General features: G+C 41.2%; 1 protein-coding gene across 6 annotated transcripts in view; it reads right to left on the reverse strand.

The window, feature by feature from the left end:
- BRD9 (bromodomain containing 9) overlaps positions 1-19,726 on the reverse strand; it is a 71,786-nt gene that overhangs the window by 37,705 nt on the left and 14,355 nt on the right. For all 6 annotated transcript variants that reach the window (XM_034416371.3, XM_034416367.3, XM_034416370.3 and 3 more), the window contains exons 3-5: positions 17,216-17,348; positions 7,534-7,594; positions 3,150-3,294 (exon numbers count right to left, since the gene is read on the reverse strand). In XM_034416371.3, coding sequence (XP_034272262.1) covers positions 3,150-3,294; positions 7,534-7,594; positions 17,216-17,348 — 339 coding nt within the window. The remainder of the gene's footprint in view (positions 1-3,149; positions 3,295-7,533; positions 7,595-17,215; positions 17,349-19,726) is intronic.

Consider the following 19,726-nt stretch of genomic DNA (forward strand, 5'->3'; position numbering starts at 1 on the left):
ATATATAGTAATACAATATATATAATACAAATAATAACAACATAACATAAAGTTCTTATGAAGGCTAAAACATACGAAGGAGGCTAAAACATGAACAGTAGCAGTAATGGGTATGTCTAGTCTAATGAAAAGAAGGACTAGGGGTGATGACAGCAATGTTCCAATAATTGAGGGACTGTCACAAAGAAGAGGGTATCAACATATTTTCCAAAGCATCAGAACGCAAGACAAGAAACAATGGACAGAAACTAATCAAGGAGAGAAGCAATCTAGAACTAAGGAGAAATTTTCTAACAGTGAGAATAATTAACCAAATAATTGTTTCAAAAGTTGTGGGTGCTTCATCACCGGAGGCTTTTAAAAAGAGACTGTACAGCCATTTGTCTGGAATGGTATAAGGTCTCCTGCTTGAGGAGAGGGTTGGACTAGAACACCTGCAAGGTCCCTTCCAATTCTGAAATTCCGAAATGTTCTGTCCTGTTCTGTTGTTCTGTTCTATTCTATTTTCTATTCTGTGACACTTTTAGTATTTGAGAAATCATGAAGTACCAGATACTTAGATGACAGCAACTATTGTTCCTATAGTTAAAAGAAAGGGTTAGTGTTCATTATTTTAGCTTATATATATTCTATTTTAGCACTTTTTTCAATCTCTTGTTTTTAAATTTTTATGCTATAATGTTTTTTACATAAATTATATATATAATATTTGAATATTAAATTGAGGCTCTGTATCTGTGAGCAACACTAGAAAATATGCTAAAAATTTAAACATAAAAAGGTAATAATTAGATACTTGTTAAGTGGTACAGTTCAACAAGTGAATTGATATCAGGAGAATATTGATAAGTGGACCAAAATAAAATTTATGAAGTTAGTCTTAATGTAAAAACTTGTGAGAATTCAGACACATATTAGCATATATAAAATAATTAAGAGCAGATATTGCTTATTTACAGAAGACTCATTTAATGGAAATGGATAAATTTATATTAATAAAGGATTGGGTAACACATGTTTAGCTCCCAGATACTTTGACACAAGCTAAAGGTGTAGTATTTTAGTTTGAAAGAGATTCCGAATTGATGTACAGCAGTTGATTACTGATGTACAACAATTTATTACTGATGTAAATGGGCTTATTTAATTTTATGTGTTAATATAGCAGAGATTGTAATAGCTGTTCTTAATGTTTATGGACCTAATTTAGATTCCCTTATTATGTTATATGAATGTTCTCAACATTTGAATAAGTGTGTTAATGGTAAGTGATAAGAGAAAGAGATCTTAGTGAAATATTGGTTCCCAAGCTTGATAGAAATATGCCAGCATGAAAAGCAATTATTAATGAGGGAAACAATATTTATTCAGAAGAATTGAATTTAATAGACCCTTGGCATTTGATGCATCAAAATAAAAGAGAATATATACTTTATTCACATATGTATCAGAATTTTTTCTGAAATGGACCTGCTCCAGGACGACTGAATTCTGGAAAATTATACAGGCATGGATCATGGAAATCACAGGTTATAACCTAATTCTGAAACCAGAGTACTATCTACTGAACATCAGGCCAGACAACATAGGCACAAATATATGGTGTCTGTGTGTATTTATCACCACGTCAGCAAGAATATGTTTCGCCCAACATTGGAAGGGGAAAGACCTGCCGGTTGAAGATTTGATTTTGGAGAAAATTTTGGATTATGCGGAAGCCGACAGACTGACTAAAGCATTGAGAGATCAAAAGGACTCCGTATTATTTCCAATGTTGGGACAAATGGTACGTTTGGTTGAACAACAGATGCCCAAAAAGTCAAGTATAACCAGGATTATGTTTAATATATGTTAAATCTGACTGAAACCTACATACCGTAGAAAGTGTAAATATCATGTAAAGTTCCTGTTGCGATAATTTGTTTGACTATTTCTTTTTTTGATGTATTGTTTTAAATAAATAAATAAATATTTTTTTTTAAAAAAAGAATTTTTTCAGACTATTTTTTGACTATTAACCCTAACCCAACAAGGGTTTCTACTTTCAACTTTGCTTTTTAGTTTTTGCATGAAACTCTTGGCTTGTGCTATTAAATAACACAGAGGGATCTATAGAATAGTATATAGTTAAACTGAACACAAATTTTATTTGCAGATGATATTCTTTTGTTTATTTCTCCACCTAATATAATATTCTAATGCTGATGCAAAAGATAAATTTGCACAGATTTAAACAGCAGAATATTCTATTAACTAGTCTAGATCAGAACTATGTGTGAAAATTTAATTCAAAGAATATCAATGTTATTTCTTAGAGTATGGAATTCTAAATTATTTTTTCTCTGAAATGAAAAAAAGATAGCGAAGAAGAAGGGGGAGGAGGAAGAGGAAGAGAAGAGGAAGAAGAAGAAGTAGTAGTAGTAGTAGTAGTAGTGGTAGTAGTAGTAGTAGTAGTAGTAGTAGTCGTCAAAGAGGCAAGTTTGTTTAGAGCAGTGGTCACTAACTGGTGGTCCGTGAGAAAAATTTTGGTGGTCCACAGAAAAATTATTTGCATTTTTTATATTGCACTAAATACTATTTATCTTTTTTAAACAATCATATTAGTAGTCAGCGGGATTTAAAATTATGAATTTAGTGGTCCCTGAGGTCCGAAAGGTTGGTGACTCCTGGTTTACAGAATAATTGAATGGAAAAGGGGGGAGGAACAGTATGAAATATAGGTATTATTTTGGCAAAAGCAGAAAAAGAGCTGGAAAGAAGATACTTCCAAGAACCAAACAAGAATTTCATTTTACTATTTATTTTTGTCCTATTTTTTAATATATTTAAGAAAAAAATTAAGCAATTTGCCAAAGAATTTATAGGGCAAATCTGAAAAATAATAAAAAATAAAGGCACCAAGTTATTAGAAGACTGCTATAATCTTAAAATAAATTTTTATAGTTTATAAAATGCATATATGTAGGGCAAATAGCAATATAATACATTGAACACACTGAATGGCTTTGACTTTTTAGGTATAGGTTGAAAAGCATTCCTGTAGAATAGAAAGATTTCTATGTCTATCTCTGGAACCTTATCTTTGTTGCAGAAAAAACAAAGATTCATGTGAACATTAATATTGGGTTAATAAATCTCCATTAATTTACCTTGAATTCTGTTACTGATTTGTACTCATTTGCTGCAATTTTTTCTTTCATGGTACCAAAATCCATAGGATGTTTTATTATCATGGAATAGCCAGGAGCAATAGCATCCGTGACTGGAAAAGCAAAAAAACCATGAGGATCCTTCCTAAAAAAAAAGCACAGAACATTATATTTAGGCAAAATATTGCCATACTATGTTAATGATATCAATTAACAACTTTCTGCAATATGCAATATCTGAAAGCAAAGCCAAGGAATGGAAAACATAAAGAACTAAAATACATTTCCTAACCCATCAAAGTGCCAAAAATTTTAGAGCATCTACAACAAATAAATATTTGAGCATAACAAATATTCAGCATATACCATTATTTTCACCTGAGGTGAGCAAACTTGGGACAAAAAAACTCCTATTTCTGTTCCTAATGAAAGTAAAAGAAAGCAAAAGAAAGCATAAAGCAGAATTTTGCACAGTATTTCTACAATCCTCTCCATCCAGATTAAGGGCATAAATTAACTGACTGGAAATCTCTTTCAGGCAGCTAAAATGGAGTCTATTTTATTCAACCACATAATATTCAACCACATAACCCTCATTCCCAGGACCATCTGAACCAAACAGACATGCTTTCAACTCCTAACTTCCTTCTCTGGTGATTTTTGAATCATATACAATTCTATTTTTATTCCATTCTCCTTTGGACTGCTTTAATTTCAGCATCTAAATTTAGCATCTAAATTCAGCATCTACTTCTGTTCTACTATCGCAGCACCATTGAGAGTGTCTTGACATATGGCATTCTTGCATGGTATGGGAGCAGCTCTGTAGCGGACAAAAAAAGCTCTACAGAGAATCTTTAAAACTGATCAGAATATCATCGGGTTCCAGCTACCAGCCTTGGACATCTTTGAATCTCTCTGTTTGAGGAAGTTGCATAACATTCTCAGAGACTCTTCCCATCCTGCTTACAATTTTTTTGGACTTCTGGCAGAAGATACAGAACAATTAAAACTCGGACCACACGCTTTCTGAATAGTTTTTAGAGCTATAATTGCACTCAACAATGAACTAAAGAGCCACCATCAGTGAGCTGTTGGACAGCATTACTTGGTCTTTTGTGTGAATGTTTGGGTGGTTTAGGGGCGGGGAATTTGTGGAGGGTGGGGGTGTGTTTGGGATTGTATGTGTGTTGGACCTGGTCTTTGGGTGTTATGTGAATTTCGTATATACTGTGTATATACGTACAATGACAATAAAGTTATTATTATTATTATTATTATTATTATTATTATTATTATTATTATTTACTTTATTCATTAAACATGAAACTCCATTTTGAACATTCAAAAATGCATCACAAATACCATTGACTAGTGCTAATGGTTGATATGGGTTGTTGTTGTTGTTATTGTTATTATCTTGGAACAAACAAGCTGCAGTAGCCAATGCTGCCCAGAATTTTTTACTCCCAGATGTGTGGGCGTGGTTTATTTTGTGGGTGTGGCTTGATGGTCATGTGACACTGGGTGTGGCCAACTGAATGTCACTCACGTCAAGGGGTGCCTCGCCTGGCTCTTCCCCTCCCATCCCAGCCACTCCTTGTCTCACTCAGCCTCAACATATCTATAGTTTTATAAAAATGTTGTTCATCTTTTTTCAACTTTATTATCTACATACTATAGATGCACTTTCATGGACCACTGAAAGGAGGAAATGGCTCACATGCTTTGCCCAAGAGTGTGTTAGGCAACAGGCTTTTAAGGGGCTGCCAAAAAGAAGAGGGGGGGGCAATGTATTTTCCAAAGCACCAGAAGGCAAAACAAGAAGCAATGGATGGAAACTGAACAAAGAAAGAAGCAACCTAAAAGTAAGGAGAAACTTCCTGACAGTGTGAACCAATATAGGGGCAGAAATATTTCAGTCATAATTTCACATATAAAATAGCCATTCGTGTAGTACAATCTGCATATTATTCAAAACAGTCATTAGTATTATGGCTGATGTTTGACAGAAAGATGTTTACAATCATGAAAGCCTCTCAGTTTCTATCTGTCCCATTTTATATCAAATAAAATCGGTGAGATTATTTGAAGTATCTATTGAATACATTCCACTTTCTCAGGAATTGCCATTTCCTTCCTTTTAATATTTCATTGCTTTCTTCCCCTTTCTAAAAGCCAGATCTGTATTCTGTTATATCATCTCATCCATCAGAAGGAAAATAGACACATAATGTTTCCCATTTTCCTTGATTGAAGATGGGCCGAACAGCTTGCCAAGTTTAATGTTCAAGCATAGCACAACAGAACCAGATGAAGATGGAAGGTGTCTCTCTCTTCCTTTACACAGCAAAAACAAATGGGGAATGGGACATGACCAAAAGTCAAGTTTCTTCATCCTGGGAGATAAATTAGTAATTTTGGAGGCAGTTCATAAGGATGGGGTTTATGGGGGAATTTCAGAGGAAACTGACACACAAATTGTGATGACTAGACAGTCTTTGTTCCCTCCCACTAATTCTCTGATTAAGTTATCCTTCCAGTGAATTTATTCGCTTGATAGTCTTCTTTCCCATTTGCCATTAGTGTTCAGGGTAGGATGAGATAATATGAGGAAGAGGTCCAGAATGGGCCCCTCTCAAACAGAGAGCAACTAATGAGATATGGATAGTCCTTGACCTATGCCAGAATTGAGACTAGAATTTCTGTTAAGTAAGGTAGTTTTTAAATGAATTGTATCCAATTTTATGACCTTTTTTGCCATGGTGGTTAAGTGAATATTGCAGTTAAGTGAATCTTAGTCATTAAGCAAATCTTGCTTTCCCCATTCATTCTGCTTATCAGAAGCCATCTGGAAAGATCACAAATGACAATCACCTAACCCTGGAACACTGCAACCGTCAAAATATATGCTAGTTGCCTAGCACCTGAATCATGTGACTCTGGGGATGCTGCAAAGTCGTTAAGTGTGAAGAATAGCTGTAAATCACTTTTTTCAGCACCATTGTAACTTCTGTCACTAAATGAACTGTTTTAAACTGAACACTACCTATATTGGATTTATCTTCTTTTAAGCAGCCAATTAGTGAAAAACTACTCTAAATCATCCACTAAAATCTTGGTGCTGCTAAGTACACCTATTGCATGTTTCTACATGGCCCAAGCCAAATCTAATTGGTCCTTTAAGAGGATCTAGGCAGCCTATTTTCCTGGAGAAAGTAAAGAATTCGAGACAAGTGCTCTGAGGACAAGGAGCCTGGATAACTGCAGTCAAGGCACTGCAATTTAACACTAGCTGTCTGCAATTAAAGTAAGTTCGAATCTTGCCAGGCTCAAGGTTGACTCAGCCTTCCATCCTTTCTAAGGTAGGTAAATTGAGGACCCAGTTTATGAGGGCAATAAGCTGACTTTGTATAAAATATACAAAAGTATATTTACGCTTAACGCACTGTAAGCCGCCCTGAGTCTCCGGAGAAGGGCGGCATATAAATCAATTTTTTTTTAAAAAAAAAAAGATGCTTGGTGGTGGGGGCAGGGTTAATTATAGACTGCTTGAAAGTGAGACCTATCAGTTGCTATATTGAATTACTGCAAAAAGCAATAATTCAATTTAGTTATCCTATGGATAAGATACATAGTTCAATGCAAATATTGTTCAATGTAAGTCACATTTTCCTCTCCCATTAGATTCCATACAATAAATAGCAATAGCACTTAGACTTCACAGTGCTTTACAACCCTTTCTAAGATGTTTACAGAGTTAGCATATTGCTCCCAACAATCTGGGTTCTCAGGAGGAGGACAAATAGCAATAGTAATAGCACTTAGACTTATATACCACTTCAGTGCTTTTTATAGCCCTAAGTGGTTTACAGAATCAGCATATTCCCCTCAACAATCTGGGTCCTCATTTTACCCGCCTCAGAAGAATGGAAGGCTGAGTCAACCTTGAACCTGGTGAGATTTGATCTGCCAAATTGCAGGCAGCCGGCAGTCAACAGAAGAAGCCTGCAGTACTGCATTCTATCCATTGCGCCACCATGGCTCTTTACATAAATATAATGTAAATATAAATGTAAATGTAACATAAATGAACAAAAATGTTCAGTAAGTGGGAAAGGGTCTTCCAAACCTGGAGGTAAATTAAGAACCTGATTAAAGCTCATCTACCTGTACCAAGCAATATGATCTATAAATATTTCTAGAGTCTCCAGAGCCCTTTTCTTATTGCAAAAAATAAAGTGGATCAATTTGGTAAAGAAATTTTAAACTTTAAATTTTAAACACCTCTTTATCAGAGAAGACACATTGTTAAGCATCTAAATTTCAAAACTCAAAACAGCAGCTGTACATCTTATTATATTTATATATGATATATTCTTACCTTTGTAACTGACGAAGGAAATGTTCCAATAATTGCTGAATAGGAGTGCTCTCATTTTCTGCTATAATACAACACAAAAAATAGGTTTTGATAGTAATTCTTATGTTTTCACTATTCTAATAATATAAGCTATTTCTACAGAGGTCTTCTACTATTGAATGTGTTTCTTCACAAGAAAGATAACAAATTAACCATTCATTTAAGAGTACATACTCTACCTTCCACCCCAGAAAAAAGGACCAATCAAAAGAGCTTATGAGACATGCAAATGTTAAAAATAGAATTCATTAAGTGTGTGTGTGTGTGTGTGTGTGTGTGTGTGTGTGTGTGTGTGTGTAGGTCTTTGATTATTCGTGTTTTGTACTGCGTAAAATTGGAAGTGTCTTGGCGACGTTTCGATGAAGTCTCATTCGTCATCTTCAGGCTGGTGTTCTCGGCTTCGTGCTTCTAGGAGCAATGTGTGGTCGCAGCTGTTTCTTCCTTTTAACTGCCAGTGGGGGTGTGAACTGATTGGGTGAGAGCTTGGCTGTGTTCTGATTGGGTGGAGGTGTGTTCTGATTGGTTGGGGGCTTGGCTGTGCTCTGATTGGATGGGGGCTTGGCTGTGCTCTGATTGGATGGGGGCGTGTTCTGTTTGGGTGGGGGCTTGGTTGTGCTCGGGTTAGTCTGATCACACATTGCTCCTAGAAGCACGAAGCCGAGAACACCAGCCTGAAGATGATGAATGAGACTTTGTCGAAACGTCACCAAGACACTTCTAATTTTACGCGGGAGAAAACCCGAATAATCAAAGACCTACATATAAACACCTCCAAAACCTCAGAAAACAAATATACATACATACATACATACATACATACATACATACATACATATATATATATATATATATATCTCAAAAAAATAAAGGGAACACAAGCAGAAGACATCCAAGATATGAATGAATGAAATAGCCTTATTAAATACTTTGTTCTTTACCAAAACAGACTTATAACCACTGCCCAGTGCAGCACCCCAGTGGCTGGGTCATCAAAATTTGGGTGCTTGGCAATGTGTTTGCCCTGATAACTCCCACTATACCATGACCTGAGAGGCCTCAGTCAACTAGGCCCACTAGCATGCAGAAACCTGCCATGGGCTAGAAGGTCTCAGACAGTTAAATCCGGTAGTACATAGGCCTCCTGCCTCCCCACCATCAGTCAGGTCCCTAACTCCCCTATTCCCCACCATGCCCAGAAGGCCTCTGTCAGCTAGGCCCACTAATGCGTGGAAAGGCCTCAGGGAGTCAGCAAGCCTTGGTCAGGCTTGAGAAATATTTCCTCTTTAATCTTGAGGAAAATGGGTGTTGATCCTACCTAAATGCCATTTCTAGTAGAGCTGGAAGACAGCATCCAGGCATGGGTAGTAGCTCTATGTTCTGCATGTAGACTGAGCACATGATCTTTATTTCCATATTTGGTCACTCCCTCCTCCTCTGCTGGTCTCCCAGTTCGGCGAAGGCATAGCGATGAATAGACTTGTGACCTGAAAAATATTAGCCCCTCCAGACTGTGGACCAGACATTAGTAAGGGTGGGACTGGATGCTCTCTTCCAGCTCTACTAGAAATGGCGTTCAGGTAGGACCAATGCCCATTCTCCCTAGAGCTGGATCGAGAGCATCCAGGCATGGGATATATCAAAGCTGGTCTGTCCCCAATGGGTGGGTGCAGTCTGGTCCTAAGTCCCCTGACACTATGAACCCTCTGGAGGACTTGCCTCCTGAAGGCCGCCTCCGCCGAGGCAAAGGAATCCAACTTATAGAATAAATGGGGAGGACTAGGTTGCTGCTTGACACACCACCTCAATCGAGGCTTGCGTCGCCCACGCCGCCATTGTGGCTGCGCTTCTGGTGGAATGTGCTGTAGTGTGCCTAGATGTAGGCAGGGCTTGGGACTCATATGCCTTGGCAATACAAACCCTGATCCAACAGCCCACCATGGAAGGAGTGACCCTGTTTCTCAGAGTAGATGGCTAAAAGGAAATAAATAAGGATTCTGTCTTCCAGAAGGAAGACGTGCATTTGATGTAAATACGGAGGGCCCTTCTAACATCTAAAGTATGCCATTTCTGTTCAAGGACAGAAATGGGCCCGGACAGAAATTAGGCCCGGACAGAAATTAGGCAAAATCAACTTCTGGGCCCTGTGAAACTATGAATTGACTTTGGGAATGAAAGAAGGGTCCAAATGGAGGACCACCCTGTCCTGGTGAAAAATGCAGAGGTCTTGCCTAACAGAAAGAGCCACCAACTCTGAAACTCTCCTGGCCGATGTAATAGCTATGAGGAAGGCCACCTTAAAGATGAGGAAGTGGAGACTTATTGTTCTTAGCGGCTCAAAGGGAACCTCCGTTAGAACCTGTAAAACCTTAGAGAGATCCCAAGTGGGATATCTGTATACCACAGGAAGGCGCAAGTTAGAGGCGCCCCTGACAAACCTGCACACTGTGGGATGCTTAGCAAGTGACTCTAAACTCCCACATGACTGAACGGAGGACAGAGCAGTTACCTGTCTCCGGATGGTATTGGATGTTAACCCCTTGTCTAATCCCTCCTGGAAGAACTCCAGGAGCTGAGCCACCGAAACCTTCAAAGGGTCAGTCCCTGATTTGGAGCACCAGGAGCAAAAGGCCTTCCAGGTTGCATTGTATATCCTGTCCATGGACTGTCATCTGGAAGCTTGGATAGTCTGGATAACTCTGAGAAAAATTCTCCCGCCTCAAGGACCACCACTCAATCTCCAGGGGATCAGTTGGAACCACTGAGGGTCCGGATGGACCAGGGCCCCCTGACTGACGGATATTCGGTCCCGAGAAATTTTCCAGGGTTCTCTCACTGACAGGAGGACCAGGTCGGCAAACCATGGTCTCCTGGGCCAATATGGGGCTCTCAGGATCACTTCCGCCCTCTCCGAAAGGACCTTCCTGATGACTGCTGGAATCAGGAATAGGGGAGGAAAGGCATATAACAGACCCCGAGGCGAAGGGCAGCCATCCTGTCCGGGCACTTGACCTGAACCTCCTGAAGAACCTCAGCAGGTGGGAGTTCTCTGGAGAGGCAAACCGATCCAGAACCAGCCTCCCGTAACGACAGCTGTTGAAAGAGTGAGGGATGCAGGCGCCACTCTGACTGATCCATTGTCACCCTGCTTGCACATTCAGGACCCCTGAGATGTGCTCTGCCCTTATGGGCTGAAGATGTCTCTCCGCCCAGCACCCCAGGCAATCCGCCACCATCATGAGGGGCCTGGAATGAGTCCCCCCCCTTGCCGATTGATGTGTGCCTTGGCCGTCATGTTGTCTGTTAAGACCAGAACGTATTGACCCTCTATTGTATCTTTGAAGCTCTTGGGGACCAAATAAACCACTCTGAGCTCCAGCCAATTGATTTTGTGAGACAGGTCTGCCTGGGTCCACCGGCCTTGTGAGATCTGTGACTGGCAATGAGCATCCCAACCATAAAGGTTGGCTTCTGTTGTGATGGTCAGATGGTCTGGCTCCTTGAATAGACATCCCCTGGTGAGAGCCTGAGATCTCCACCACTGAAGGGAGTACAGTACCTGTAGGGGAACTCTTACCCTCTCCTGTTGGATCGTTGATAGGATAGGAGAAACCATTGCAGCACCCTGCGCTCCCTGCGTGGGAGTGCAGTCATTCCCATGGAACGATGGAGATAGATGACATCATTTTCCCCAGGAGCTGCAGCAGGAGAGCGAGAGGTACTGTTCCCCTGGCTGAGATCCTTCTTGCCAATTGATGCAAACTGTCCAGTCTCTCCGGAGAGAGAGAGAGAGACCATACATATTGATATGTCTATTATGGCTCCCAAGTGGAGCAATCTGGTAGTTGGGGAAAAATGACTCTTCTTGCTATTTATTGAAAAGTCATGTGCTTGTAGGACCTGAATCGTGATCTTTAGGTCTGAAACTGCCTGAATGAGGACTGAATCAGAATGTCATCCAGGTAACACTGGATCTGATAGGTATTGATCAAAGGTGAGCCAGAGCTGAGTGAGGTGCCAGAGCTCCCAATATCTTAGTGAATGCTCTTGGCTCTGAGGACAGACCGAATGGCATGGCCCTGTGTTGATAGTGCCTGCCTGCATAAGTGAAGCGGAGAAACTATCTGTGATCCTGCTTATGGGTGTATGAAGATATCCCTTTGTGAGATCAATGGATGGAAGGAATTCACCGTGTCATATACTCCCCAGAATTGATGGAGTGACTGCATTTTGAAACAGTTGTACTCCAAGTTCAGAAGTTTTAGATCCAGAATAGCTCTGCATCCCCTCGAGCTCTTCCGTACCAGGAATAGTCCTGAATAAAAGCCCAGTCCCTGTTCCTCCTGAGGCACAGGCTGAATTGCCTGGAACTCCAGTAGTTGTTGATCACTGAGTCCATCAGGCTTCTTTTGTTTACATCCCTGGAAACGGGACACTTCATAAAAAAAATCTTTGGGGGAAGTGTAGAGAAACTCTAGAGACAAACCTGACTGCACTGTGCTGAGTACTTACCTGTCTGAAGTTGTGGCCTCCCATTGATGAAAATGGAGGCTGACCCAACTGCCCAGATGCAGAACAGCGCTGCAGTCATTTTGAATGATGATAGGGATGACTTCCTGCCCCACAAAAGGGCTGTTTGCTCTGAAACTGCTGGTGGCCCCAGAACTCTGACCTCTCCATCTGTCTGTTCTGACTGCCAGAATATGATCTCTGAAATTGTTGGTAATTGCCTCCCGACTCTGGAGTACGAAAGGATTGTCTCCAAAAATATGGAGAGAATCTTCTCTCCCCCCTCCTATAAAGAGGAGGCATGACTTTGCCCTTAACCCTTGTCTCAACTAGAATTGGGTCAAGGGCCTCCCCAAACAAGTTATTGCTTGAAAAGGGGGCCGAAGCCAACTTCAATTTGTTTTTTATTGTCAGCCTGCTAATGTTTGAGCCATAGCAGGTGCCCGGTTGTAACTGAAGAGGTTAGTGATCTAGAAGCGAACTTGCCACATTCAGTTCAGGCAAGAAAACTCAGCCGCAGCCACCAGCTTATTTATGTCCTTGTGTAATCTCACATCTTCTGAAATGTGAGATTACACAAGGAATTCGTTCCTGCATCCGGCAAAGCCAGAGCAAAGAAGCCCTATTAAAGAACGAAGCTGATGTAGCAGCCTTAATTGCCCAGGCAGCCGCCTGGTGGGACTTTCATAAGGACAATTCAGCCTTTTTGTCCTCAGCCTTCAAACAATCCATTGCATCAGGAGGCAAAATTGCCACTGAAGTCATAGCAGTGACAGGCTTGTCTACCGCAGGAACCTCTAGTGCGTCAGAAAGATCTGAGGCTACATTGTAAAACTTCCTTTCCGATTTAGACGGAGGCATACCTGCTCCAGGATTGGTCCACTGCCTCTGAATCACATGCAGAAATAATTTGGGAGCTGGAATTACCTCAGCTTCCACTGTAGGCTCAGAAAAGAGCAGATGGCCTGAATCCCCAGGACTCTGGGCTGCTTCTGAAACTTGATCAGGGGCCAAATTCATTATGGCCTTGGCTTTACGCAGCAATGATTTAAATAAGTCTGGCTTAAAAAGACCAGTAAAGGGCGATGGATCCGGATTCTGCCCTTCATCTTCTGAAAAGGTCAGAAATTCCTCCTCTTCTACCGAAGAGTCCCCACTCCTCATGGAAGGAACCAGGGAGGTCAGATCTAGAGGATCCAGCCAATCCTCTTGAAACATGGACTGTGTCTGTTGCTGTTGGTAAGAGGAAGCCCCTTGGGAAGGAAGAGTCCTCTGCTGCAAGCCTGCAACTATTCCCTGCGTAATAGCTTGGGAAAGGTCCTTCAACTGTTCAGGCAAATCTGAACTTGCTTCCTCCATAGGACGGATTCCTGCAGCTGTAGGAGTAAAGGAAGCTTCTGGTTTAATTCTGGGAGGAGGAGCAGACCCCTCCGTTCCAGTCACAGGCAAGTTAGTGCTTGCAAGAGAAAATGATTCAGCTCTATCCAAAACTTTTCCTAAGGTTGGATAGCATGACTTTCTGGCGCCATCTGGAGACCATTGGTGGTAATAGGCTGGCTGCAAAGAATCTGGAAAATTACCAGGTTCCAAAGGCCCTTCTTCCTGAGGGCGGGAAACTTTTGCCAACCCCCCCATTGATCCAGGCTTTTCTAAGCCTTTTGGATCTTAGCCAGCTCCTTTTCAATTGCCTTTTGGTGACATTCTGCATCCTTGTCAGCGATTTTGGAGTCTCTGCTGCTCTTAGATGCAGTTGCCTGGCTCCTGGTTGTAGCTCCCCCGGCTGCCGCTCTCTGGCTTGAAGAGCCCAGCCCTATAACAAGGGAGGACCCAGGAAAAGCTCTCTTGCCATCTGCCTTGGGCTTCTGAGCAGAGGAAAGCACACGAGATGCCATCTCCCACTTTAAAGTGTAGGAAGTTAGCACCCACCCCTTTCCTGGAAGAGTGAAATATTTTAGAAAATATGAAAAAGGCAGAATATTATATTTCCCTGGGAGAAGCATGTTTTACAGACACAGCAGCTCCCACCTTCCTGCCCCCCACCCTTTGTTAATGGGCCAGAGGCAGAAACCCAATCCTTTGTCAAAGGACATTTGCAACACAATAGCAACAGAAACTAACACAATGGGACCCATCTAGACAGAGGCTCACCACATGGCACCTGGGAAGATTGCATCAGCCGGCAAGGCTAGCTAAAACCCCCACCCCCTGGAAGTCTGACAACCAATCAGGATACTCTTTCGGGCCCCCAAGAAATGCAGAGCCAGAGAGAGCATAAAAACCAGAGGATTTACTGTATCTGCCCCTTTTCTGTTCAGGAACTCAAGCCATGTGATCCTGTCCACCATTAAACCATCTTTCCAAGCAGTCTCCATGTTTCCAGTGTCTGTTTCCCCACTTGGAGCAGAACCTAGAAGGATGTTTCTTCCAACAAAAGAAAGGCAGTCGGACCTTCCAAAGGTTGCAGCTGCTGTGGCTTCAATAGCGCCCTATGCGCTCTCGCTGCCAAACAGTATGCCCCAGACACAGCTGGGCAGTGACTGAGCCCCTTGCCACCTGTTTTGGTGGAAATGTCAGGACCACCGCTCGCCAGGGAGCCGGATCCGCTATTAAGGGCCCTACTGCTAACCGCGGTTGGCTGGGACCTCGGCTAATCAAGCCGGCAATGGAGGCAGCAATTTGGCAGACCGAAAAGCTGCCTAGTGCTGTAACCAATCCTGAAAGGAAGAAAAATGATTTTTTTGTAAGCTCACACTTGGAGGATCTAGGCCTGGACAAAGCTCTCTCCAATACGTCTTTTCTGTGTGCGGACTGAGCTGAACTGGGAGACCAGCAGAGGAGGAGGAATAAATATAGACTAAATATGGTCTGACTAAATATAGAAATAAAGATCACATGCTCAGTCTACATGCAGAACATAGAGCTACTACCCATGCCTAGATGCTCTCGATCCAACTCTAGGGAGAATTGCCTTTGTTAGCATTCTAGCTAAGACAACTGTCAGCCCCTGCAGGGAAAGTGACAAGTAAGTGGACTGGGCATGGTGAGCAGAAAGAAAGCTAGTGGAGGGAGAAGGAAGAACATTAAGCTTTTTTTGGGGAGGGGGAGGGAGCAGGTCTGTAAGCTCATGGCCATCCCTGAAAAAGGACATTTTGTAGTATGCCTTAAGATTCCCTCAGCATGCTCCCTAACCAAACTTTTTGTGTAACATGTATATAGACTCCATGGAGCCCTGGAGCTCATCATTTCAGATAACAGAGTTCAATTGACTTCACAATTTTGACAGGAGCAAAATTGTTTGGCACTACCCACGGGCTTAGCTCTTCCCATCATATCCAGGTGAACGGGTGTGTGTGAACATAAAATGGCATCCTGGAACAATACCTAAGATGCCACATTAACTACCAACAGCACAACTGGATTCAGCTCATGCCCTTTGCAGAGGTGGCCTTCAATAATGCAGTATATAGTGGCATAGGCTTCACCCCCTTTAAAATCACCACCGACCAGGACTTTGTAGCAATGTCCAAATTACCCCGGGCCAAGCCACAAACTACATCATGAGCAGAATGGATTACACAACTTCAAAGCACCTGGCCAATAGTCCACAAAGAGCTAGAAGCAGCATGAGAAACCTATAAAAAGCATGCCAACAAAAAATGCTCCAAACCAAAAGTTTTTAACATAGGCGATAAAGTCTATCTCTCCACCAAATATCTGCATTCTAGGCAGCCATCAAGAAAACATTGGTACTTTCCCTGTCAGCAGAGTCATCAATTCACTAATAATTCAATTGGACCTACCAAAACCCTTCAGGTATGTTCACCTTGTTTTCACTGTAGCCTATTGAAATCAGCAATTGAAACCCCTATGCCCTGCAAAACCATCACCAATTCCCATTCTAATTGAAGGGGAACAGCATTTTGAAGTTAAAGGCATTTTGGACTCCCATAGACATTGAAGGAAAATCCAATATCTAATTGTGTGGAAGGATTTCCCTCCCTCAGAGACAGAAGTGGGGGATCCCTAACATGTGCAAACATCAAAACGTCTTTGTAAATTTGACCACAAATAGCCAAAGAAGCCTCATTAAACTCCAACTATCTCTCCTTTTTGTCTCCTTTCCTAAAGGACTAATATCTTTTTCAAAGGGGGCAGAATGTCAGACCTCCCACCTTTAGCATACCTCCCTTCACTGGAATCCTACCATACAATGCAAGGGAGGGGAAGTAAGAATTGGGCATGGGAATGTGCAAGGATAAGGAATCTTAGGGCATGGCATAAGTTATTGAGCTGGACTAAACTGACTGATCAAGGATGAAGTCCGAGAATAGTATGCAAAACTTGAAGGCGCCAACCTTCAAAGCTGTTCCCAAATCATCAAAAAGAAATACTATTGGACACTAACGGATTGGTCTAGGGGGGAGGACCAGAGGAAGGGGAAAATTGCAACCTTTGCACAGGATTACTCAGATCCAGCTTTGCTTTCGCTGTAACCACTTGACTTTAGTAAAAGAACCTTTCACTTCAAAGAATGGAGTCAAGGATCTTTCTTTCCTAAACATCTAAGTTGAGAGAAGCCTGGCAGTAGCACTGAGGCTGGACCTGAAATAAAGGTCTAGGCCTCTACTTCAGCTCTAATGCCACCACTGACATAAAAAAGGCTGCCTTGTGGTCTTAGGATCTACTACGCATGCTTACCTTTGCTAGTGTTCTCTTTCTCTTTCTATTGAGAGGCTCTAGCCTACCCAAGACTGAAATTGGTTGCATGAGGCCTTCGCTCGTGGTTTTGGAGAATATCCTTCTGCAGCTTCTGAAGTCTCCAAAAGTACATGAAAGCACATTCCCCTGTCACATGATTTCAGAGGCTCTGGATGCTATGAAAGAGCACAGCCCTCACACAAACTTCTGGAGAGTCCAGAGACCTAATGAGAGCACATTCCATTCTCATACAGTTACTAAAAATCAGATGAGACTGGGCCATTCTTTTCAGAATAGTTGTTGGGTATTGGTGAATGCTGGTGTCATTCAAAGTATCATGGCATGTCATTTTTAACATACATATTAAAGATTTGCTATGACTTTTATAAATGCATTATCATGACTGACATTACTGATACACCAAATCTAAATTACTCACTGGGTTGAGTTCTACAGGCCCGGACTGGACGATCAGAGGGTGGATCAACTTCCACTTTTTTTCCTGGATCAAAGTCATCCATTTCACCCTCAGTATCACAATGTTCTTTCTCTCTCTTTCTTTTCTTCTCTTCCTGATATTAAAAAAAATGTGGTCAATATTTTCATATAAGAATATATATTTATAGGAATCATTTATTACTGTAATATAAAGTTTAGCAAGCACTTTAATTATATTAACTGAGAACAGAAATAATTGAGAATCATTGTAACAGTTCAAAAGAGAAAATGGCTCCTTCAACCTTGTAGTTTATAGCAACAGCACTTAGACTTATATACCGCTTCACAGTGCTTTACAGCCCTCTCTAAGCAGTTTACAGAGTTAGCATATTGCTCCCAACAATCTGGGTCCTTATTTTATTGACCTCTAGGCAAACGAGCACTGAGACGTTGTTAGGTATGCTTTCTCCAAGCATACTGTAGATATGGCATCTGCAGCAATGGGAACAATTGTCATTGCTATCAGCTCCTTTAGTTGAAGTGATAACATATGATGGTGATAGTTTTTGTAAAGAAGTAAACAAAATAACTCAGAAACAGTTCAATGGCTGTTGAAATAGAACTCAAAGAAGATATAAAGTGTGGACAAAAATATTTTATCTCCTTTCATCAAGAGCAGTATATAATGAGAAATATAGAAAGAATGGAGTTTAAAAATCAGTATATGTTCACTAATAATCTCATTTAGAAAGTCCATTCACATTCTTTCCACTTCAAACCCAAGATGAAAACGAATAGCTTAGTAACAGAAATTGCCTATCTGGAAACCAAAATGTAGGCAAGAAATAATGTGAGATAAGTTGAAAAATGATGGAAAGTAAGAAACAAGATAAAAGTTTGCCCTTCTGAAGAATTAACCATGGAGTCCTTGATGCTGAGTTTGGTTGTTTGCTCACAAACATTTCATTACCCAACTAAGTAGTAAGTAGCATCATTAACGCTAGTGAATGTGGCGTTTGCTTATATGCAATATTACCTTAACAGTATTTTTGGAGATGTGGTTTTCTCCTTGAAAAAGAGGGTATTATTTTCTGCTTGATTTATCTGGTGCTAATAATTCCATTTCATTCATTCATTCATTCATTTACATTTTCCTTCCTTCCTTCCTTCTCGTCCTCTTTCCCTCCCTTCCTCTTCTTTCTTCCTCTTTCTTTTTTGCCTTTATTATTTTTACAAACAATAACAATCATGGCAGCTAACATATCCAATGCCCTTTCCTCCCCTTTCCCTCCCCCCACCCAAAACAATTCAGTGAGGTGGGTTGGACTGAGAGAGCCCAAAGTCACCCATCAGGTTTTCATGGCTAAGCAAGATTTAAACTTACGGTCTCTGCTTTCGGTGCTTTAATCATTAGATTAAATTGGCTCTCCTTAGATACTATAATGTCTGCTTATCTGTGTTTAGGTTGCTGGAGAGGATGGGTTTTGGAATTTTTGTTTCCTTTTTAACTTTTTTATTGTCTCTTTTGAATGGTCTAAATGTGGTTTATCTTTATATGGCTAATTTGTCTTGAATATCAAGCTTCCAAGCATTTTTGGATTTAGCTTAGTCTAGGATGCTCATAGCTTCCCAGTTGAAACTATGGTTGAGTCTGTCCATGTGTTGTGAAATTAAGAAGTTTCCATGGTGTCTTCTGACTGCTAGTTGGTATTTATGAATATACTGTCCACACAGAAGTTGTAAAGTCCTGTAGGAAGTTACAAATTACTCTTTTTCTTCTTCTTGGTCTGCTGGGTCTTTCATTTGTTTTGGAGGGCTTGTAGGTTTTTTTGTTATGGTTGTAATAGTTTCTTGATTGTTTCTGAGATATTTTTGATATATGATAATGTTATCCATGTTATCCTTTTCACAGTTTGTATTGGTTGTGCTTCAATGGGTTGACTGGTCAGAAACTTTTTGATAAAGTTGTGTGAGTATCCATTTTGTTACAAGATGCTATGTACACTGCTATATGGGGTGCCACAGGGCTTGGTACTTTCTCCACTCCTGTTCAACATTTATATGAAGCCGCTGGGTGAGATCATCCGTCACTATGGACTGAGGTATCCTCAATATGCTGATGATACTAAGCTGTATGTCTCAGCCCATGTTGAGTTAAGTGATGCCGTGTCCTCCCTCTCGCAGTGCCTGGAGGCTTTTAGGGGTTGGATGGGGAGCAATGGCTTGAAACTAAACCCTGGCAAGACCAAGTGGCTCTGGGTTTGGGGTTTGTTGGCTCAGGGAGAATTGCCATCTTTGGTCTTGGATGGGATGGTACTACCCCAAACAAACCCTATGTGTAATCTGGGGGTTCTCCTGGACTCACGACTCCTGCTCGAAGAGGTGACCTGTTGTGGCCAGGAGGGCCTTCGTGCAACTGCAAGTTGTGTGCCGGTTACACCCTTTCCCAGACCGGCAATCCCTACTCACAGTCACTCATGTCTTAGTCACTTCCCATCTTGACTATTGCAAC

Source organism: Pantherophis guttatus, chromosome 4 (genome assembly GCF_059756535.1).
Source record: "Pantherophis guttatus breed Tessera chromosome 4, ASM5975653v1, whole genome shotgun sequence".
In the NCBI taxonomy this organism is placed as follows: Eukaryota; Metazoa; Chordata; class Lepidosauria; order Squamata; family Colubridae; genus Pantherophis; species Pantherophis guttatus.